Genomic DNA, 16,074 nt, shown 5'->3' with positions numbered 1-16,074 from the left:
GTTAGGGTACTCTGGTTTTGTAGTTAAATTCCTGAAAGCAGATAAAAGTACTCCAGTTAGCAGATTATGGTGAAGGACTTTTCAAAGTGAAGAAAATAGTCCTATCAATTACTGAATAGCTCTATTAAACGATCAGAAAGAGCTCAGCACCACCTTGTTATCTGCACATGACCTCTCCTGAGGCATCTGTGGTAAAAAAAAATTAAAAAGGAAAAAAGAAAAAAAAAAAAAAAAAAAAGGACAGATTAAGCAAGCCACTCAGATTGATGCATTTGAAAGCAGAGCTTCAGGACAGGGACGCTTTCCATAGAGTCATTTCAGGCAAAGGTCACATGTGTGCATATAAAATCATTCCTGAAAGCAGCCTCTTTGTCCCCCAGCTATCTCCCAATGGAGCCATTGTCCCTCTGGGGCAGCTGGCACCCTGACTTCAGCCACGCTGCTGCGGGATCCCAGGCCCAGGGCAGCCAGGCAGCCCCCCGGGACCCAGCCCAGGGCCAACCTCCCTGGGCAAGCACATCTGCTAGGAGCCGCTGCCGTGGCCAGGGCAAAGCGAAGTTTCCACGACAAGCTTCAGTCATGGAGAAAAAAGACCCGCTGGTACGGTAGGCGCATCTTTCCTCCCCTTCCGCCCTGTGTGCTTTTCTGGCTTGTTAACATAGTCTTAAATAAATATAATTACAAGCAAAGTCAGGCTATGAAGTAGCATTAATGTGTTTTTGCCAAGTGCAACTTGGATTGGGATTTCGCAAGTTGGAAGTCCTTTCAATGTGCGTTCAGGGGTGATGTTAGAAGTGCTCTGATTCATAAGTGAAATAGAAAGTATTATTTAATGCACAGAGGTGAAAATGTATTTTAAAAACCATAGTTGATCTCTTAAAACTCGTTTGGCTTCTGAAGATGTCTACTTTCTTAACCTTTTTAATATAAACCGCCTTTCACATATGTAGTTACCTTATAGCAATATTAAAATTGTCATCCAGCACACACAAGCAAAGTATCTTGTGTTTTGTATTTACCTCCTACAATATTAATATTATGCAAGTACATAATCATGAGTTTAAAGTCCCACACGACTTGGCTTTTGATTTATATTAAAATTTCCAGTGTCTAGAGATTCACTGGTAAAGTCCTGGGCTTAAAGGCAATCTGTCTAAATAAGGTTCCTATTACAGGCACCTCTACTAAGCCTTTTTCTCCAGAGAAAATCTATGTACTTCTTTGATCAGGGCACTAACACCTCAAGGATCTGTATTTTTTTCATAACTCCCTATGTCAAAAATGTAAAGTGCTGGTTAGAGAGGCAAGTTGATAAGGTGTTAATAAAACAGTGCATGCCTTGTAGTTCCCCTCCATATGGTTGGCCCCATAATGGTTTTGACTACTCTGATTTTGAAGTATTAATCATTGGGTTCCTCTTTTGCTTCTGATTTGCTTAGATTTTAATTGTGATTTGCTTCTAATTACTACTGATCTATGCAAGCTTCCCGTCAGCCCCTGTCAGTGCTGAGCAGGCTGCTCCTTATTGCCACCATATCTGATGGAAACGCTCAGCTCTGCAAGTCGAAGTGAGGTGCTGACTTGTTGGATTCAAAAATAGAGCATTTCTGTTGTGAAGCAGGTATTGCTCCCTTTGTTTGAAAGACTGCATTACCAGGGTGGTGTCAAAGCTCTGTCTGTAGCTTACACGAGTGCCCCAGCCCTCTTTGCAGGATGTGCTGTGGGGAGGTGGGCTGGGGGCTGGCGGACCAGGACCTGGTGAGTAGAGAGAGGTGTGGGGGTGCTGCCTGTACCTAAAAGAAAGAAGAGGTTGACTCTGCCCTTAACATTGGCTGCCCACAGGCGATCTGCTGAACTGTTCAGGGATAGCTACAGACATTTTTAGATTAAGAGAGAACTTCTCATGAAGTCCAAGACTGTAGAATTGTTTCCTCCTAACAGGCTGGCCTGTATAGGATGTTAAGAAAACAAAACAGTGGTACGTTTGTGTAGCAATATTTATGCTACAAAATCTTGCCTTATTTCAGAGGATGTAATATGATGGTTAAACTATGGGTTTAAAGTCACTGCAGTGGGGAGGTTTTCAATTATTCATCAAGGACACCAGCTGAGTTTGAATGACAGATAGCTATAGATATGTTAGCATCATTCTTGAAAGCTGTTAATTATAGCACTTGCACAGCCTTTACCCAAGGATGCCAAATGTAATCCTTTGACATTAGTTGAACTGGAAGCGGAGGTAATTCTGAGAGATGAATGAAAGGTGGTGGCGTGAGACTGCTCGTGGCAGCGCTAGGGCTTAGCACCACCTCATCCAAATTCCCATGCACTATTGTAAGTGTTCATTTATGGTGCTTCACCAAATTAATGGGTCGCTTACAGAAACGTAGCAGAACCTGTTATTGCTGACACACCAGTAACACAAACTGGTTTTGGTATGGTGTGCTTGCAAAGCTGGCAGCATCCTTGGCTTCTGCTGCATCTTGCTGGATGGGAACTTTTGAGCTTCCCAGCCTCTCCCCATGTCACCTGCGCCAGTGCTGCTGGGATGCAGCCTCCCTTAAGCTCAGCACCAGGTGAAATGATGACTGTCTGCGGGGTGATACACCAAATGATCTCGCAGTCTTTCTTTGTCCCAGAACACATGAAACTGTGTGTGCTCCACACATTTAGACTAAAGGAGAAGAGGGTCACTGTCACTTCAATACACAGAGAAATATTTATATATACATAAATAAATATGTATGGGCTCTATAGGCATTGGGAATATTTTGCTGTTGTGTACTGTTTAAATACCATTGCTTAGAAGCTCCAGTTGTAGTGCTATACCTGAAAAATTGGATTAAAAGAGATTAAAAATACAAAATAATAGCAGTTTATGCTCAATTTCTGTCTTCTTGCCCTGAGCCAGACAGAGCTTTTCTCCTGCTGCAGACAGACCTTCCTTACCTCTGTGACTGGGAGATAAAGTGTTTCCTCAGATGCCTCCCCCAAAAAAAAATTCCTGTCCAGCCACTCTCTTTTCATTTCTATGGGAGACTTCATGTGCTCCTTCCACTCTTTTTATTGTGAAATACCTCAAAAGTTTAATCTATAAGCTTTCTCCTTTGTTTATCTAATTTCATAATATCTTGTAGAGATTTTTAATAGGAAGCTGTGGTGGGTTGACCTTGGCTGGCTGCCAGATGCCCATCCAGCTCTTCTCTCACTCCCCTTCCTCTACAGGAAAGGGGAAGAAAATAGATGGAAAAGCTCATGGGTTAAGATAAAGACAGGGGGATCACATACCAATTACCATCATGGGCAAAACAGACACAACTTGGGGAAAATTAATTTATTCCAATTAAAATAGATTTATATAGTGAGAAGCAAAGACAAAACTTAAAACATCACCTTTCCCCATTCGCCACCTTTTCCCAGGCTCAACTTCACTCGTTCATTCCCGATTCCTCCGCCTCCTCCCCACCACCCTGGGTGTCATGGGGGATGTGGTCCATCCATAACAGCCCTTGTCTGCTGCACCTTCTTCCTCACTCCTCTCCCTGCCCCAGCATCGGCCCTTCCCACGGGCTGCAGTCCTTCAGGATAAACCCACTCCACTGAGGTCTCTTCCATGGGCTCCTGGGGAATCTCTCCTCTGGCACCTGGATCACCTCCTCCCCTCCTTCTTCATGACCGTGGTGTTTGCAGTGCTGTTTCTCACAACTTTTTCCTCACTACCTGCACAGCATTTTTTACCCTTTCTTCAGTATGATTTACCAGAGGTGTCACCATCATGGGTGAGGGGCTCAGCTGTGCCCTGTGGTGTGTCCACTGGAGCTGGCTGTGTCCAGCACGGGTCACCCCTGGGCAGTGACACCCAATACAGGCGCCTTAAATCTTCACCTCATATTTATAAAAATAATTCGCAATTTTACATATTTCTGGACCTCTTAGCCTCTGATCTTCTGTTTCCATGTATTTTTTTGGCTATTTAAATATTTTAACCTGAAAGCCTTCTTGCTTTGGAAGTTGTCTCTGCCTTTGTTATCACTTGCCTCTTCAATGATATTTGGTTTCTTTTTTGAGGAGTTCTTGGGAACTCATCCTTGAACATAACCTTATTTTTAATTCGAGTGTCATCTGGTGTAGAAACTTGCACATCATTTGTGGAAGGTGGCCAGAGTTGTTTCTGCCATTCTTTTCCTGAAACCCTCCCTCCCATGGCAGGTACCTCCTATCCCCAATACTGCAATTTCCCATTTTACTCTCTTCACCCCTCTTTATTTCTTGTTGCATGTTGTTAAATAGCATGCTCAGCTGAGGTCCTTCCTCTCATCATTGTGGTGCTCAAAGAACTTGGGATACATGGACTGTACTGGATAATACTAGTTTGTTCATGCAGACTTTATGATCTAATGCCAAATTTCAAGCTTCTGGCTTTGTATTGGCATGTGTTGAAATGCAGGTAAGTGTAAGGACAAGGCAGGGCGTGCTCCCTAGGCTGCCGGGCCACATGTGCACTTAACCAGGACTAACCCAAAAGGAGACCTTCCCAGACAGATCCATATGCTTGTGTTTACACACAAACCAATCCACCAGGTCATTCTTTTGCCAAACATGGATAATTTGCAAGGGGGAAACGTGTGGACCTGAAGAAAGGATGATTTTAATACTCTGTCCACGCTGTAGCAAAAGTTGTTAGGCAGTTCGAGCAGGATTTCTCTGAATGGGCTCCACAGGGAATCACTCCAGGCTTTAGGAGAGCCCTGTGCAAACCTTGGACTGGATTTGAACACTTCCCTCAGCACTTTGCAAGCAGCATAACAAAGAAGAGGGGAGGAATGTAGCCTAGGGACACCCCATCCCATGTCCCATGTCCTGTGTTTTCAGTGATGACTCCAGCAGCTCAGCTCTGCAGAATTGCTCCAAACTGCCCTATTTAAGTGTGAGTCCTTGAGTCAGGAGGAGATTTTGGTGCAGTTGGTTGTACCATCACTCTTGACAAATAGTAGTAAAAAGGGCAAAGACAATAAAGTGAATTTCAACATAGAAGTTACTCTCTATAGAGTATTTGCTCACCTATTGCTGTACATTTCCTCTTGCAGAAAAACCTTTTTGGTTATATTAACTATGTCCCTGGTGCTATTGGTGAATGTGACAGCATGAAAATCTTTTCTGGCCATAGGGGAATGGACCAAGGGCTGGTGGGGTTTACTGGAGCTGGAACAGAATGGTGATGAGGAACTCATGTTGTGGCAGCAGCAGAGAGACTGGGGGATCAGTCCTGCACCAAATTTAGTGTCGGGGCTACTAAAGCTGGGAAAAAGAAACTCTGATTTCAACTTCAGGGTAACAAATTGCCACCCCTACGGCTGCACCAGTCTGTGGTTTAGTATGTCAGCATCAGCCTCAGATCAGTCCTCAGCTGTATAAGAATTGGTGAAGGATGTTGGGTGCAATACTTAAAAACTTCATAGACTGTATACAGAGAAAATATGGCTTGGTTCAGCCATCTTTGGAGAAAGAAGAGTATGAGTTTGTGTCTGTGGTCTGGTACCTGCAGCAGGTGACATTGGAAGTGCGTTGTTCAGCCCAGGAGAGTTACAGCTTCCTCATCATTTTGGGCATTCTTCAAAGGCTCTCTTTGCACCCACAAAACAAATTTTAGCTGAGACAATCAAAAACATGCTGTGGATTAAAATATGGCCACTATGAGGAGGTGAGGAGAAAATGTCTTGATGAAACAACACTTTGTAAATAATTAAGTTGCCATCACCTGTAAATGCTTGCTTTCCTTTCTTTCCATGCTGGAGCTGCACAGCTAAGGTGGCAGTGAAGACAACAGGTAAACCCCAGACAAGGTCATGCCTTGGGGTGAGACGGAGGGAAGAGATCACTGCTATAAAATCAGGTGAAATTCCCTTGGAGCTGATGGCCCTTCATTCAGGATAAATGTAAGAAGCCCTTAAGTACCTCTTGGATATTCAAAACAGTAGGATTCCTTTCCCTGCTCAGGGAAACTATTTTTTTGTACATTCTTTGTAAATGACAGAATGCCGAAATTTAAATCCTCCTTAAAGGGAATAACCCAAAGGGTCCCATTCTCAGCTGGCTGCCAAATCCAAAAGGATTCATTATTTGGTTCATTTGTGCTTGACCACATAAATTCAATGCACCTAAATAGGCTCTAATTTTTTGATGTCCCTTAACATCTATTGGACTTGTGCAGTAGAGTACAACTGGAACAGAGCTTTAACAATAGAGCAGAGATCACAAGGATGGTTTCCTCTCCCCAAGCACCACAACAGAGGGAACAAGGGAAGATTCCCTTTTGGAATCTCCAGAGCTCTGTTTTCCTAATACATTTTGCCTCTTTTCATCCCCAACGCTAAGATGTCTTTTTCTGACCTTCCATTCCTCTGCCCAGCCAGCTTAGCATTTCCCACAGATTGTCGGGAATGGCTGTGACAGTCATGGGATACTGGGTACCCTTCACCTACTGTGCTGTCCTGGCAGCTGCTGCTGGCAGCGGTCAGGCCTGGTTTATTTGCTGAAGCTGCCACCTCTCCAAATGCCTGCTGCACCTCTGCCCTGGGCCCTCTGTCCTGCAGTCTGACTGCACTTCACCTGCCCTTACACAGTGAGGCTTTGGGGCTGGCTTATTTGTTTCACTTATAATGTGACAGAGTAGGAAGCAAGGAAAGCAGAAGCTTTCCTAGTGTCATTTTTGTGATTCAGTAGCTTCCAAACCCATGCTGAATTATCTGTAGAATCAAACAGATGCTTCAGCAGGCTTAGGCTGGCTATGAGCATGAGTATGAACATGAGGTTATAGCCCAATACTCATTTTCAGCAAAGCTGTCATGGCTTAAGCTACCACAGAGGAGGCGTGTATGTGCTCCTGCTCTGTCTCAGTGCAAAGCGAACCCAGCTCACCCCAGGGGTAAGGGTGCTCACCCTCTGCTGACTTCAGCTGTCACCTCAAGATATTGCTGATCCTTGCCTGTTTCCATCATCCATCCTGGCTTCTTTACCCAAAGTGGCTTGTTTTGTTTGTTGGGTTTTTTCAAATGTGATTTAGAGTCTTCCTCAGCACCAGACTGGAGGAAGACCACCCAAGCAGTGAAACTCCCATGGTCGGTGTCGTGCAGAGGAGGGACAGAATCAGCTGGCCTGCGCAACTCCTCACCCAAAAGGATGGAATATTGAGCTCACACACCTGAGCAGGTGCAGCAGGCACTGGAGGCCTTTCCTTCTGCTGGCAAAGCTACTGCTGGAAAAGGAGGTGTCCTTTTTTACATGGGTTGGACCAGACATTGCCTTCAAAAATACTTGGTTGTGACTTCTTGGAGAGGGGGTAGCAATGTACAGTGAAAGGTTGCTAAATTAAATAGTCCCAGCTGTTTTGCAGGCTCTCTGTGGATACCCAGGAACATCTGTCTCTGCCCTGAGAAACTTCAATGAATATAATTTCAAGATGACTTTAGTCTTGTCTGCTGTGTAAAGAGATTTACTGGGGTGGGGAGCTTTCTGTGAAGGCTGAGTGAAGCAGAGCTGCTTTTGTTTTACAGCAGGCAGCAATCACTAAACCAAGGAACTGATTCTTTCTGAAAATCTTGTATTGCTTGATGAAAAAAAGAGATTAATTAAAACTTAACTCAGTAAGATTGTTTTAAAATATTGAAGAAATCTATTCATATTTGAGGTCCAGAGTTTCCCTACAGTCTGTTTAATCCATTAAAAAAATAATCTTTAATCTTATCTGAAGTTTTATGCTGTAAAGGTGAAAAAAAGTATTTACAGCAAAAAGCCCCCAAACAATAATCCTTATGTAAACTCATGCTAGCACAGAGTTGTATATTTTTTGATTTCTAGCACTTTCCTTCATTTTTTTTTAATATTCCTGCAGAGCTTGACATTTATTCAGTTACACATTATGATATGAGTTTTAAAAAAAAATCCAGCAACGGATCACATTGTTTTGTTGTTGAATGTTGCTTATACTTTTCTCACCCATAGAAAACAGGGAGTACTGTTCCAACAGGATGTTTTTCCCTTTGTACTTACATTTGTCATCTTTGCACTCAGCTGTAATCAGAAAAAAAAAAACCAAAAAAAAATGGCATTCAACTAAAGTGGCGGTGTCATGGTTCAACTTAGGAAAATTTGTGATGCTTGGAAAGTGGCCCATCTGTCTGAAATGACCCCAAAAGTAATACACAATTGTTTTACACTTTTGTGCTTTGCCATTAAAGCAGGCAGCAGCAGATACATGCTAAGAAAAGTGGAGAACTGAGCAAATGCTGCAGTGACACTGCTCTCCTGAGAGCAGCAGCAAGTGGGGGCGAAGAGAAGAGCTTGTCTGTGCTCTGCCCTCCGCTCCCCTGGGCCATGGGATGCTGCTTATTTACGGTACCTGGCTTGGGGTTCAGAAGCAGTGGCAGTTTGCAGCTCACTGTATCTCACAGACATGCTGCTTCCAGGGCTGAGGACCAGAGTAGGGAACTAATCCAACTGCAAAACCTGCCAAAGAAAGGGTATTTTTTTAACCTGTTTTGAGTTGCTAAGCAGCCCTAGGAATTGTTGTTTGGGGTGAGAGGGATGGAAATGATGGCAAGGACTAGTCAGTCTGCCAGGATTCCTGGTAGATGCTTGGTATCTGGACTCTATTTGCTGGTTTTATTTCTGTTCTGAAGGAAAAAGGCAGAAAAACCAGTTATTTCAAAGTTAATCAAATACCTCACGCGTCTTGACAGCTGAGGATAGCTTAAGCTTGTGTAAGTTATAAAGATGTGTCTTTCAACTAAGAGATAAATAAATATCCCCAAAAAGGGGTTGCAGATGGGACTAAGTTTGTGACAGTGTTGGCTGTGTTCTCATTTTACGCATTTTTCTTTGAGCAAAAGCCTGTACAGTTCTCATTGTATCCTCCTCCACATAGGGTTCAGTGGGGCACTCAGTGAATCCGATGAGGCAGTTTAGGCAGCTTTAATAATTGTTATTTTTCTTTTTCGGAGGACATCTCTTCTTCATCTTCTGTCCGATTTTTTTCAGGAATTTTTTTTCATAGAGGATTTCCATCTCCTTATGCTGGACTGATTGCATTTAGTGGTGCACTCTTGCAGTCCTTATGAAAATAAAACTTCTCTGCACTAGAATTGGACTTGTGTTCATGTGAAGTAGGTTCAAGCCCCAGAAGGCCCTCAGCTTTTATTTTTTTTCTGAACTGCAACACTGCCACAGCCTGTTCTATGTTCATGCATTCATTTACCATGCCAAAAAAAGCTTTCATAGGTGCAGCCACTTACAGGTCACCATAACAGCAGCCAGTTCTTCAGGCTTGAGATGCCTCCTTATGCATAGAAGCAGGAGGAAAATATGCCCACGTGAAAGCATGTCCCATTTGTTGTGGTGGAATCCTCTGTTTCCAGCCTGACCCCACTTTGCTTTTTCTTCAGAAGTGTTGGTGCTGTAGAGCATGGATGTCTAAAGTTGAGAAGGCAAGTTGAGAACAATATTCCTAGTGACATAGGTCTTTAAACTGAAATTAAATAGGATTTAGCTATTTAGAAAATATAATTGGGGTTTTTTCGATTAACAAGAAGAAAAATATTAATTAAAATACTTCTTTCTTGATCCAAGTGCCAAAAACATTTTTAAAAAAGAGATTTCAAACAAACAACCAGAAACTTTTGTTTGGCAAAGAAAACAAACTCAAAGTAAACAAAACTATTAATTATATCCACATTTTACTTGTAGGGAAAAGATTAGCACTTGGAAATTTTTTAATCATATCCAAGCCTTGAGTTTGAAAAGTGTGCCAAAATAGAGTTCGGGCTGAGGGTAAATGTGATTAAATAGAAGAGAGATGTTATAGGATTATTGTAGAAGTCCCTACAAGAATTTTTATATACACAGGACATTTAAAGCTAATATTCTATTGAGAAATGTTCAAACATGGTAAAGGACATACATAGAAGTTACACAAAGAAACTAGGAATATGATTTGAAGTCTAGAAAACCTGCTTTATTGCATCTTTAAGTAGCTTTAACATCTTTAGTTTTATCTCATTGTTTCTAGAGGGCTATGATTTTTGTGGGACAGAGTAGCTTGTATGGCTTGTAAAATTCAAATAAATTAGCAGTGACTCTGTGTGTGTGTCACATGTAAGGTACCATGCAAGGCCCTTGAGACCTCCAGACAACTCTCAGGAGGTAGATGGGTGATTTTCACACCCCCGAAGCCTATAACGCTTTTAAAAAGATGAATGTAAAGCTGTTGATGGGCACCTGTGACACCGATCACCAACTCCGGCAGCGGAAAACAAAGATGAGGACCTGAAGACATACTTAGCTTTGCATGGGCTGCATTAAAAAGACATCATATGGACTCTTTGGCTTCATGTTTCACTCATTCATATCCTCCATGATGTGATTTTTCATCGTGGAACAGTTTTTATTCTCCATCATGGTAGAATTTTTATATATTATTATCTTAAGAAACATAGTTCTGAACTCAGTGCATTTTAGTGAAGCACTCGTGCTGCTTCGTAATATTAATATTGTCCCAAAACTGAATTGGGAAATTGTTATTTTCTTTGAAGATGATGAAGGTATACATGTAGGACTAGTGCTAATGCTGTTGCTGAGTGTGGTTCTTAGAAGAGGTGTAATGCCCTGTGTTGGAACGGTTGCTCTACTAGCTGTAGTACTGCTGCGAGGAGAGACAGTCATTCAGGCACGCAAAGCTTTCCTTTGTCACTGAAAACTTCCTCCTTTCTCCAGCTAACCTCGCTTTTCTAACAGAAGACATGGCCTCGCTTATAAACCTCACCCTGCTTGTGTGCAGGCACAGCTGGTGATTGCATGTGTAGGGAGCACTTGAGCTAAGGCTGCTCCACTGGCATCAGAGGTAGCTGCAGTGTTACCGCCAAATCCACAGCCCTCATTTAGCTGCTGAAGCTGTTGTATCTGATGCGGGGTGTGGGAGAATTTATCTCTCTACTGCATTATGCACTTCTTTTTTTTCACCAAGCTACTTGCCTGTGTTTCAGTCCTCAGTAAGTATACCAGTGTTTGACTTGAGCAAAGCAGAGACTGGGACTCAGGTCCGCCCCTGGCCGATGGTTCCTCTTCTCTCTCTGGGTAGGCAGAGCATGTAGGCTCAGTTTCAGACAGACAGACCCCGTACACCTGTGTTTTCTGCAGGACATGGTTTGGTAGCCATCCTGGGAGGGCACTTACAGGAGGATGAGGTGACAAGGGATGCGATGGATGTGCTTTGCTGCTCGTTCTCAGTGAGGTTTGGGTTGGATCTGGGTGCTCACCTCCCAGCCCTGTGAACCCTGCAGGCATTATGTAGGGTGCTCAGAAATGTTGATGGGCCTATAGGTGCCTCAGGGGTTGGGCTGCAGCACACTGTAATTTTGAAGACTTTAATTTGTCCGTGATTGTCCCTGAGGGTCTGGCACCCCTTTATGGATCTTTCTGGACAGGAAAGTCATCATCAGCACACTCCTCCAGTGCACCAGGCACCATAGTTTGCATACCTTTCCCCCCAGGGTGGTGATGAGTAGACAGATAATTGGTGACTGTTCCTCAAGCCTCAGGGTGCTGTTGGGTGGAGTTTCGAGGCACTGCTGTGAGAAGAGTGTACTTTCATGAGCACAGCCTGGTTTGTGGGTCTTCCCAGTCTCATGGAGTATCAGTGGGCATGGTGGTGCAACTCCTCTGCAGTCAGTCCTGTACCCTCTGCCAGGGAGATCGCCTCCTTGACAAAATGCAGCTTTTACCTGTGTAAGAACAAAAGATACTTGCAGAAGCTGCTGCAACTCCCACAATATGTCCAAGGAAGGGATAGTCTGACCCTTGTCTATGCTAATAGCTTGTTTTCCTTGATACCCTACCTACCCCCTCAAAGCATCCATGTGAACATCTGTGTCCTCTCCTACCCTTTATGATCACATTGCCAGCCATTTGAAATCTATCACTGGATGGAGTGTTTTGCCTCCATCAGGTAAAGAGGACTTCTCAGTGACCCTGTTTGTGGATCTTCAGTGGTGCTATTACAAGCCAAGCAGATAGAGCTCCCTTGTCCTTCAGCAACTCTTGTGTATTTTTCCCTGCATATCCAGGCTGTGCAATCATGTTTCTGGCCTCCTGTATGTGGCTGTAGCCTCAATCCTTGGCTGATCTCTACCGAGGGACTGCTCATCGAAGGTCATCGCCCTCCTGCACTACTCTTACTCTTCTCACCTCTCTTTTTTGTCATCAGACTGCTGATTCTGGCTGGCTTTGCTGTCCTTTTTCTGTCCTTGCCCTCACACGCTTGCTTTCCTTTCCTTCTTTTTATCAGTCAGTGCACTGGCTGAATGCCAAAGATACTTGGTTTTGATCTACAAAGTCATATAAAAATATGGTTTAAAGTCCTTTAAACACACGAATCAGCTGCTCTTGTTATGTTGTGCCTCTGGTTTTGCTAAAAGGCCTCAGGGTGTTTTCAGCCAGGTACTTGCATCTTCCCATGTTCACTTCTGCTGCTGGAAGCTTATTTGGTTTCACAGTACTTGTATCTGAGGAGGCTTCATGTGGACACTGCTTGAATTTCTATAGTTTATCAAAAGGTTGTTCTTCGAAATTGCTATTTCATGTACCCAACTGTTTTTTTTGACTACAACTATATGTGGAAGCTGTGTTTGCAGGGGTGAGAGCTCTGGGGCCCTTTGGAGAAGTCCTTCACCTTTCTGCCTTTCATGCTGCTGTCAAGCATACTGGAGGCTTTCACCCTGCCCCCCTGGTCACCCGTTGTGGCTGCATCCAGCATACAGAGCAAAGTGGAGATGAGTAGCTAAAATGTTCATTTCTCTGGAGTCCATTCCATCCCCCACCTCTGACTCAGCTAACATATTTGATTTCTCTGCATTTTCTTTTCTCATGAAAAAAAACACTCAAGAAAAATCAGTTTTAGATAAGGCTGTAAATGTTGCTTTTCGTATATTAATTCTGTGGAACAGCAGAACAGGAATGCTTGTTAACTGTGGAAATGATACAGTAAGAACTTCTCATGTGAAGTGGCACCTAGTGGCTGGTTGGAAGTTTTGCATCCCGAGTTAAATAAGAATCACTATGATTATATAAGCCATAAAAGCCAAAGTACAATTCTTATGCACAATAAGTGATGAAGAGGCATTTCATATTCTGTTGGTTTTGTTAAAATTCCTTTATAAAGGAATGTGTTTCATTTAAGCACTAAAACTTAGACTGAACCACTGCATTCTTGGGCCAGGAGTACATTAGTTCAGCTTTAGTCTTTCCTTTTTTGATGAGTAAAATGGCTATTAATTGCTGAAGAAGTTAATTGCCAGTGATCCCTACAGTGAAATTTTGCCTGAGCAAAATCATTAGACCTTGCTTATTCTAATAAGTTCCTTGTGCATCTGTGGGGTGGCTTCAGGCAGAATCCTTGTGACACAAAGATGATTGTGCATCTGAGTATGTGGTCAGTTCAGAGCTACTGGAAAATGTGTCTTACATAACACATATGAAAAAGATTAGCAGTTTCAGAGTCGTCATCATCTATAATTCTAAAGGATATTACAAAGGAGATTAATTAATATAATATATTTGTAGCAAGGACCAGGAAACATAAAATGAACTCCTCCATTTATGTGAAATTGTGCAGTTTACAAGCTCTGGAGAGGTTACATGAATGGAAAAATGAAATACATACTTTCAAATCAGTAGAAGTCATCCATGATGCTGTATTTTTTGGCTTTGTTTCTTGCTTTATTTTTCTGGGTGGCCATTTTTAACTTATGTAGGAATTTTCTTTCAAAAGAACTGAGCACCTGTGTGTTAGGAAGGTATGCAGGAACAGCAAAGGCTCAGCATCTCTGAAAATGAGGCTGAACGTATTGTCTTGGCCACTCAAAACTGGCCACCAGATTTGAAAATTCAGTTGTGTTTTGCCTGGATCACACAGTGAGCTGAGCGTCCCAGGCTGGAGGAAAGCTTGGGGCTGCTGATTCCCATGTTTTACCCATGAAAACATGTACTTCATTATCTGAGATATGTAGGCAACAGCATTGAGTGATTTTATTTGTAAAATCTTTGGTTTCCTTTCTCTGCTATCACACACTGCTGTACTTACCTAGTGCTTGGGGGTGAAGTTGTTTAACCACAGCATATACCAGAGGCTAAGGCTGCAGGATTTTATAGGAACAGCTAGTAAAAGTTTTGGTGATTACTTTTCTCTAGACCTCTGTGCAGTTTTTTTTACAAGAAAAATATTGCCTATTGCAACCTATTTAATTTTCAACCCAGGTAGTGGTGAAGTGAACATTAGAAGATGGGTCTTGACTTCACAGTCCTGGTCTGTTACAAGGGAGAGGAATCTGATGTTCTAGTGTAGTTAAGATGTAGGTCTCAGGCTAAGGCCCTGAGGCTTGCAGTGCAAAGATGCCCCTTTTTTTTTTTTTTTTTTTTTTTAAGAAACTGCATAAAAAAGGATCAGCTCCTAGCAAAGGCTGGCAGGCTGATAAGATGTGGGTAGCAAAGAAGAGGGCTTTTTTAGCCACTGCCCTGTAAAGCTACATGGTGGGGAAGGACAGATATTACAGCAGGTAAAAGGTACCTCTAAATAAAGCTCAAAATTGTATTGCAAGATAGTTTAAAGAAAACTGTACCGTGTTTCTTAACGCCAGTACAGAATATGGGACAGGTCCCAAGGGAAGCTCAGTCCATCCAAGGGCTTACAAATCTTGACTCCGTCCCTTTAAATGTAATTGTTAGTAAACACTTTAATGAAAGAAGCTTTCATCAGTGAAAAAAAAAGTAGCAAACTAACCTGGTAAATAATTTGTCTTGGCAAATAATATTTAAGCCACCGATTTGAACCGTAATTCTGCTCAGTATTATCATTTGCTTTGTAAATAGAAGTGCTTATCTAAACAGCCGAGCTTTCTGTTGTTGATGAAAATGAGAAAATGTGGGGCAGAGGGAACGTGTCACTTCCCTTCCTTTCTGGAAGTCCGCGGTTTCCAGCTATTCAGATAAAACTGCTTGCGTTTCCATCGATCCGAGCCTTGCACCGCCACAGCGACACGGGATAACAGCGCGGAAAAATGACCCCCCGCTCTGAAGGTGTCCCCAGTTTGGGGGGCATTCTGCTCTGCAACCCAGTTAGAAACTTCAGGAGCACCCTTGGAGAATGAGAGTGGCACCTGAGCTCCCCAAAGCCCACCCGGCGTGGCGAGGTCGGGAGCTGTGGCTGCGTGCTGACCCCGTCGGCCGAGCCCACCGACCTGCGGCGCCCGCAACGTTGGGCGACCCTGGAGGGTGGCATCGGGATATTTTCATCTCGCAGCCCCGAATGAGCTTCCCCCCCTTCTTCTCTGAGCCAGATGGAGACGCATTTGGTTTCTCTTTTAACCATGTTACTTTTGCAAGGAGAATAAAATGAGCAGGAACAGCTATTGGCCGCCGCAACATAAGAAAGCCCTGCTCTGCCAGAGGAAACCACATAAAAGCGTGCGTGTGTGTGTTTGGGGGGAGGGCGCAGCGAGGGATGATGCCTGGAGCTTCTTGCACTCGGAGCTGCGATTTGTGAGTGAAACATGATGAAATCGCCCCCTGGACAAATCACACGAGCCTGTCAACCTCACCAGGTGGGATTACTTGTAGCTAATAGCCCGAACTCCCAGAGCAAACAGAGCTCTGCGCTCACTATAAAGAAAAGGCCAGGGTGCCGCGCAGGCTTTTCAAGAATCCTCTAGTATGGCTAAGAAGGGCTGCGTCCACTCGCACCAGGTAGGGGAGGAGAGGAGCGGAGCGTGTTTGCTTTTAGAGGAGGAGTAGCCCGTCTCTCCTGAATAAGCTCCTACAAAAAGGAGCGTTTCAGCTTCAGAAAGAGATGTTTTATTCATAAACCCCTTCTGGTTTGTGTTACTCTCCAACGGTGACGCTGTCAGCTGCTGCTCCAGTGATGGGAACTGCAGTGCTGGGGAGCTCGAATGTACAGAGGACCATCTCTGTCCCTTTAATCGTAATGCTCTGAGCTCGAGAGTCCTGCTTTTTGCACAGTTTGCTTACTTT

General features: G+C 43.5%; 1 protein-coding gene across 6 annotated transcripts in view; it reads left to right on the top strand.

Annotated features, from left to right (window-relative positions):
- The first annotated feature begins 390 nt into the window (after positions 1 to 390).
- ENPP2 (ectonucleotide pyrophosphatase/phosphodiesterase 2) overlaps positions 391 to 16,074 on the top strand; it is a 72,134-nt gene continuing 56,450 nt past the window's right edge. For 2 of the 6 annotated variants that reach the window (XM_026843139.1, XM_026843138.1), the window contains exon 1: positions 15,595 to 15,789. In XM_026843139.1, the coding sequence (XP_026698940.1) occupies positions 15,757 to 15,789 (33 nt within the window). In that variant the 5' untranslated portion in view covers positions 15,595 to 15,756. Of the gene's footprint in view, positions 601 to 15,326; positions 15,790 to 15,918; positions 15,995 to 16,074 lie in introns of those variants that run through there. The other 4 variants (XM_026843135.1, XM_026843137.1, XM_026843141.1 and 1 more) reach the window with 4 other exon arrangements.

This window comes from Athene cunicularia (assembly GCF_003259725.1).
Source record: "Athene cunicularia isolate RWA chromosome 2 unlocalized genomic scaffold, athCun1 chr2_part1, whole genome shotgun sequence".
Lineage (NCBI taxonomy): Eukaryota > Metazoa > Chordata > Aves > Strigiformes > Strigidae > Athene > Athene cunicularia.
Note: the sequence above shows the minus strand (reverse complement) of the source record. Positions and strands in the feature narration are given on the sequence as shown.